The sequence below is a fragment of the Cupressus sempervirens genome, chromosome 9 (assembly GCF_028749045.1).
Source record: "Cupressus sempervirens isolate cs-2001-9-10 chromosome 9, ASM2874904v1, whole genome shotgun sequence".
NCBI classification, from domain to species: Eukaryota; Viridiplantae; Streptophyta; class Pinopsida; order Cupressales; family Cupressaceae; genus Cupressus; species Cupressus sempervirens.
In genome coordinates this window covers 187,623,555-187,631,335 of record NC_143126.1, presented here as the reverse complement: position 1 = coordinate 187,631,335, position 7,781 = coordinate 187,623,555, and the positions used below count along the sequence as shown (strand labels likewise).

General features: G+C 36.7%; 1 protein-coding gene across 1 annotated transcript; it reads right to left on the bottom strand.

Moving 5' to 3' along the window:
* Positions 1–2,041: 2,041 nt before the first annotated feature.
* Positions 2,042–6,081, bottom strand: LOC149538103 (protein kinase PINOID 2-like). The gene is made up of 2 exons (XM_089799469.1): positions 5,331–6,081; positions 2,042–3,185 (listed from the first exon to the last, which is right to left on the bottom strand). Exons 1-2 carry the CDS (start codon positions 5,879–5,881, stop codon positions 2,375–2,377), a joined length of 1,362 nt encoding a protein of 453 aa, XP_089655595.1. The 5' UTR covers positions 5,882–6,081; the 3' UTR covers positions 2,042–2,374.
* Between the last annotated feature and the right edge of the window lie 1,700 nt (positions 6,082–7,781).

Here is a 7,781-nt window from a genome sequence, read left to right as displayed (position 1 = left end):
AATGTATTTATAAATTTAAGAATTTTTCCCTATTACTAACATTACAATTTTATTAATATAAGGAAATTATAATTCAAATTTAAAAAAACGCAATATATTTGTCTACGAATATTCTACGTGAAATATAATATCATATAATTTATGTCATAACATTCAAAAAAATCTCCTCACAACTAATAGAGTATCTAAGTTGAGCGATTCACTACAAGGAGTTATAATACCTTATAATCCATCAAATTCTACCTCTTTATTCTAATCAAGTGTGTGTGTGTATATATATATATATATATATATATATATATATATATATATATATATATATATCATTCAAATTTTCAATTTACAAATGAAACATATTAATAAAGAGAAAAATATGATAAACACATGCTACAAAATCCTTTTAAATTCTAACCTAATTTCAAATTCTTATAATAACTCTTATTCAATGACTTTCTGTTGGGAATGCATTTAATGACTAACTAATGCAAACTTCAACTTCTAAAACCTAACCTTAAACAAGAGAAAGTTAAGATCCTAACTTATGAGTTAGGAGAACTAACATAAATCACTTTTATAAAACAATATTTTGAAAATGGTGACCTTGAAGGAGAAGACAATTGATCTTGTTGAAGCAGTTCCAGTCTTCATCAGCTTCAAATGACCAAAATTCTTATCCAATTAAGTCTATGTTTATGCATTTGAAAACAAAAAAAATCATCAATAGAAACTTTGGTCTTGTATCTCTTTGGACATTCTTAATTTTTTTTCAATTTGCCTCTTGTTCAAGCTTTTCTTTTTTAATGTCTATTAAGATTTAGAACTAGTTTCTCCTATATGCATTTCCCTCTTAACTTTTTTGAACCATTTGAAATAAATCTTCAACGATCTTTCGAGAACAATCATTATCATAAGGTCCTCAAGATAGTTCAAGAAAATCACAATACACATTAATCTCTTACATGTGGAAACATGTATCGCTTATTAGACGACATTGAGGATCAAAACAAAGTTTTCTTCAATATTCGATCATTCACATATGCTCTTCAAAGGTTTCATTGGTTTAATCCTCAATATAATACTAATTGTAGTTTCACTTTCCCTGGTGCCATCTGTTACGAATTGCCACAAATGACTTACGTTCTCATGATTGTAAAATATTTACGTTATATTTATCCTTATTCTTTATGAGGACCCTTCATAGGAATTGTGGAGTTTGTGCTCTTCGTCTTTAAGATCCCAATTTGGTGTGATTTTCCAAGATTTAGATGTTTTTGTTGAACAAAAATGTGTGTTTGCAATTGCAACTCAATGATGGTCAAAGGATTTTAACTCTATAGAAGCTTTCTATACGAATTTGATTTCTAGGTTTCTTGCAAATTAATTGTTGGCACGTTTACCATAGAAACAGTATTGAGAAAGATGATTCAATAATGCCACATATTATTTATCAAGAGCATAATTTCTTTGAACAAGGCCAACTTAAGATAATGGATTGTATTGGTCGATCATTGCTTGATACTCAGATAATTTATCATTTCCTAGCGGCGATAACAATTTATAGTGGGAGTAGCCGGAAAGTCCATTTTTCACGGTGCCCGACATCATCGGAATGTCACAACATTTCGGTGGCAAGTCTAATAGAAATAAGGCTATCAGCTTAAATATAACACCTTTGTAAAAACTGGAACCAAACATATATGGTCCCTTTGTTAACTTTCTAGATTCTCTTAACTATTTAACATTTTCCATTAGAAACAACTTGATTACATGAATATATATTTTATATTCTTTAAATAAACATAAATATAAACCAAAACCATCTTGGAATCAATCAATTCGTCCAAAAAAAATTCATTTTTCCATTTTTCCCCATAAATGAGAGAGTATGTATCAAATGTGATGTTAATATATTATTCATACAAATGTATTCAAATCAAAATTTGTGATGAATTGCATATTACCAACTAACTTTACAAATAACAACCAACTTTAAAAATAGTGAAGATTATAACATCTTTGTAAAATGTGATATCAAATGATGTACTATGTCAACTTTCTTTTCTAGATTCCTTCACTTTTCCATTAGAAAAAATCAACCTGATTACATGAATATCTACTCCGCATTCTTTAGACAAACCTAAATCTAAACCAAAACCATAAAAAATCCAATCAACCAGGCAAAATTTCCCTTTCCTCCCATACATGGCAGAAGAGTATGTACAAGAAGAGCACAATAAAAAAGAAGAGGCCACACTATATTACAAGGCTTGGGAAGAAAAAACCAGGACTAAACAAATCAATCCTTGTGGATTCTCTTCCCTAGGTGGTGTGTACACTGACTTTCATAAAAAATAAATTATTAAAAAAAACAAACCTAGAAGTAGTCAAAATGAGGCGGCACTTCCACCGGCGGCCTATTATTATTATTACAATTTCCCGACGACTTCGTCCGCCGGAGACTCGGCCGGCTTTTCGACTCCTCCCGGCCGGGCGGCGAAGTGGAGCGAATGAGAGCCCAATTCACGTCCTTAAAAAACGGGTGTCTTTTCACGTCGGCAGATCCGCGGTTCGAACCCAGGCGCCGCCGGGGGTCCTTGACCAGCAATTTCTTTATCAAATCCTTGCCGGATTCCCAAAGCTCGGGATCTTTTCCGTCGGGTCTCTCCGCCGGGAACTTCAAGCTCCGGGAGATGATGTTTGCCAGCGTGGCATCCTTGGTGGGCCCCTTGAAGGGCGTGTAGCCAATCATCATCTCGTACAAGAAAATTCCCAGCGTCCACCAATCGACAGCGCCACCGTGGCCCTTGCCGGTGATGACTTCCGGCGCCAGGTACTCGTGGGTTCCTACGAAGGACTTTGAGCGCGCTTCCGCCGGCTCCGCCACCAGCTCCGCCGGTTGTGGCGCCTGTCTTTTGGGCTTCTTGGGTCTCCGTAACCGGAAGCAGCCCGCGGCAGTGCAGGATGTGACCGGCTCGGGTTCCTCCGGTTTGGGGTGCGTGTCGGGGACAGGTGTCGGTCGGAGCTGCATTGCTGGGACGACGTCGCACCGGAAGGACAGGTCGAAGTCTGATAGCATTATGTGGCCGTCTTCTCTGACCAGCACGTTTTCAGGCTTCAGGTCTCTGTAGATTACTCCCATCATGTGGAGATATTCCAGGGCTACCACTATCTCTGCTGCGTAGAATCTGGAGGCATCACAAGAACAATGAGCAAAAATAAGTTGTGGATGAATAAAAGCTTTGGAAAATTTGAGTTACTGAAGCATCAATCTTGTATCTAATTTTGTTTTTGGATTCGATTCAACTTTTCGGTTCATATTCTGTGATCTATCATCAGAATGAGAGAGTGAAGGATGATGACAGATCAGAGAGTGTGATTCTAAACATTATACTAAAAAACATACACAATCGAATTCAGAAACAAAATTAGATATTAAAAATAAATTGTGAAAATCTGATATTATTAATATATAATCTTTTGTTTTTTTTTGAGGGGGTGCATTATTGGAATATGATTATCAGTATTTGGGCATGGTGTTCTAATGGAGGGCATGGTTATTTACAGTGTTTAATGGAGTAATTCACTAATTGGATCCACATTTTTTGTGCACCCAAGCTTTAAGGGTGTGGGGTTTACTTTTGCCACACTAATTCAGTTGGTCTCAATTATTGAATTGAATATACAACTATGAAAAAGTCTACTCAGATCACTTAAATTATGGTTTAGCTATTACAATCTCTCTACTATCACTATCATACAAGATCCTTAAAAAGCCTGTTTCTCATTGGGAAGAAAGAAGAAAATCTAATCTTTTGGGAGGGCTCTCACTTCTATAAGATCTAAGATTCCAATACAGGTCAATCAAATATAGAAACATTTCTGATTTTACAAAATTGAAGTTGGACTTATCCATAAGACTTTGAATAAGTGTAGGGTGAAATTGAAGTAGGGCTTATCCCCATGAGGTTCGAATGGGTCTAACCCAAGTTTAAGGAATACATTCAAACATCCATGCTAGTTCAGGGAAAAAATCTGCGCAGCAAAGAGCAAGGGCCCTAACAAAACATTAAAATCACAAGCAAAATTATATCCATCCCATATTTTCAATGAGTTTCAGAATAGCATCAAATTACATGTTCAAGAAGTTTCAAAAAAATCTCTGTAAAGCCCAAACAGGTGTTGAAAATCCTCACTCACATTTCTTGAACAAAAATCTTACAAAATACCAATCCACATGACCAACAAAAAAACTTTTAAAAAAAGACAGTTTCAAATATGATTTCAGTACAGTATCAAATATGATTCCATTACCCAATATGATTCAACTCACTTTTGCTCTAAATTTCACCCATCAAACCAATCAATAAACTTGAGTAAACCTCCATAGACTATTTATCATCTTGAGAACAAAACAAAAAAAACTAATTCTTAACTCTTCCTCTTGTTGACAATGGATTGTCCAGTACAATCTGAAATGTCCATTCAAAACAGCACAAACAATTTCTTTTATATGTATTCTTGTAAATACAATATGAACTGCCAAAAACTCAACCTATGTCAAAGTGTACTGGAAGTAAAACATCATAAGGACCAGATAAACATTTCCACAATGAATTATGTGTAATCAGAAATGTCGATTCAAGAAAACACATAATTTCTTCCCCTAAAAACCACTTTTGTAAATACAATACGAACACAATCCAAAACATCGTTTCTTAAAACACCCACAATTTCTTCCAAGAAAAACATTCTTGCAAATACAATATGTAACCATGGGAAACATAACTAGGAAAGCCAAACTACACAGCACCACAGAAACAAAGTTTTTTTTCCCCAAAAGGCGTCTGTACACAACAGAACATCATCTTACAGAAAACTCATGTCATCATGGAATTAAAAAAGAAGCTCAAACTCCTCCTCTTCCTCTTCTTGGCACAGATTGTCCAATGCAATTCAATAACATAGATTGCCAAGTCCAATCAGAAACAGAGATTCAAAAACCGTACAGTTACTCCCAAAACATAGATTACAAGTCCAATCAGAAACATAGATGCAAAACAACATACAGTTTCTTCCAAAACATCAATTCAAAAGCACACAATCTCTACCAAAACACAATCTGCCAAACTCAATTCCAAAACACACAATACAATTCCTCCTCCCCCTAAAAAACCAATCTTGCCAAAACGTCGATTCAAAAACACACAAAACAAAATCTTCCCCCCAAAAAAATCCAATCTTGCAAACACAACCTGAAACATAGATTCAAGAAACACACACAATCTCTTCCAAAAACCAATCTTGCAAACACAACATGAAACACATAGTACCTTGCAGAGCGTGCGGAGAAGCGCCTGGAGCGTTGGCGCTGGCGGAGAGAATGGAGATCACCGCCAGAGCAATAATCCATGAGGAGACAAGAGTAATGGGAGGCATCAAAATGGGCATAGAGAGTGGGAAGAAACGGATGGTCCAGCGTGGACAAGATCTGGCGCTCCACCTCAGCACGGTGCGCCTTGTTCCTATGAAACAGAGCCTCCTTATCCACCACCTTCACCGCATAATCACAGCCTTCAAAGCCACGGAGGCGACACATGTACACCTTTCCAATATCTCCACTGCCCACCTTCTTCCCCAATCTGAGGTGGCTCAGCCCGATTGGCCCCTCCTCACACCTCACCGCCCTCACAGCCTCCCAAGCCGCATCATTGGCCTTGTGTGGCTTGTTCACATTGCAGGGCAATGGTGGAGCAACCTTATCATTGCTTATACTGCTTCGAGCACTACAGAGGTCCAGACCCACCGAAGAAGAAACACAGCTGAAACTACTCTCGCTGATTGAATTGAAACTGGTGTCATAAACATCACACTCCGTCCCCATTCTTCTATAACATTCCTATGCTCTGTTTTTCCTCAATCTTCTTCTTCCTCCACTTCTCTGCTGCTGCTGCTGCAGCTTATCTACAAGCTTAGATCTGATCTGAATGGCGAAGGACTACGTAGGAAAATGCAGGCCTTTAAAGGTACCAATTTTCCCCCTTTGCTTCACAAATTGGGCAGGTGAACAAAACCACGTCATTTAACGATGCTTCCCCACAATGTCTACATTAGCTTTCACTTTTACCTTGACTCCATTGGAAGCCAAGACAAAAGATGACGGACACGCAGGGAGGCAATGTGATCTAGTACAATGTAAAAATGCAGGAGGATGGTCTGTCACGTTTTATTTACTCTTGTAATTCAACGAAACGTTATAAAATGTCTACGGCCTTGTTTGAATTAGAAGATTTGAGTCACCCATCAACGTGGGCCTAAATGTGATGGTTGTATTGTTTGAATTAGAAGATTTGAGTCACTTGGATGGTCGTACTAAATTGAAGATGTATTCATTTTGTTAAGAGCCCGTTTGGTGAGCGGAATAGGAATACGTATTCTAAAAATTGTGAATTATTTGTTTGGATGCACCAAAACGGGATTGGAATACGAAGCAAAAATGGAATACGTATTCCATTTTTGGCCCAAAAATGGGGTTTTGCAATTCCACCAAAATAGGTGGTATTGGAATACGTATTCCTATCCCATTTTTTTTTACTTTAGAAAACATAAATTTTCGGGTCCGCGAATTCCCATCAAATATTCGCTGAACCAAACGGAGAACAGGAATACATTCTATTCCAGAATACGTATTCCTATTCCGCTCACCAAAAATAATCTAGGACAAGATTTTGGTTACATTCTATCAAAGTTATCGATGTACAAATTTGAATTTGTCTCTCTCTAAGGACATAAGGACATAGGCCATAGGGTTGTTTGAGTTACATGAATTGTAGTCACTCGTCCTTTATGTGAATTTCAAAATTATCATCTAAACTTGTCTTTGTATAGGAACCTTGTCATGCAATTATCCACTCATTTGTCTTTATGTGGTTTTAAATTTGATTATACGATTTGTAGTCACCATCCTTCCAAGGCCCTAAATTTGATGGTTATATGGTAGTATTGAAGTATCTTTGCTTTGGCATTAAAGATTAAACGGGGTATCTTTGCTTTGGTAGTAAAGGTTGAAAAACTTGCACACAATCTTACCCAAAAACATGAATATAATGGTATCAATTAAGTTTAAATAATCAAGGGTTAGATTTTAGTTGGATTATGTCTCTGTTAAAACTACCTGGAATATAATTTTGGTTGCATTTTTGTCAAGTTGTGAAGGTATGATTTTAGATATGACTCTTTAAGGATTGCATGTCTTCATGTGGGTCCAAGTTTGATTGCACCATCTGTAGTCACCTGAACTTTACGTGGACCTAAAGTTTATGATCATATGATAGCGTCAAAGTATCTTTGTTTTAGCATTAGATATTGAAAGGGTGTCCATTATGATGAAATAATCAAGGGTACAATTTGGGTTGCATTTTGTCTTTGCTTAGAAAACTATCTGCAATATAATTTTGGTTGTACCATGTGAGGTTGTCAAGATATGATTTTAGGTTTGTCTCTTTAAGGATCACATGTCTTTGTACTCAAGAGGGCTATGTCTTTGAGGGATTCTTCGTTAGACTTAGCCAATATGCCAAAATTGTCTATGATATATTTTGGTTGCATTTGGTCAAGGTACAATTTCAGACTTGTCAATTTAAAGTGTCACATGTGCTTGCATTCATCACAACCTCATTTCTCTGCTAGAACTATCTAGGGTATAATTTTGGTTGCATTCTGTCAAAATTGTAGAGGTACAAATCTAGGTTTGTCTCTTTCAAGGGTCACATGTCTTTGGACTC

Bases quoted from the DNA above. Each gene is read 5' to 3' on its own strand.
- LOC149538103 (XM_089799469.1), bottom strand. From the start codon at position 5,881: ATGGGGACGGAGTGTGATGTTTATGACACCAGTTTCAATTCAATCAGC. The intron at 3,186-5,330 runs GTACTATGTGTT...TGATGCCTCCAG, and splicing joins TTCTCCGCACGCTCTGCAAG to ATTCTACGCAGCAGAGATAG.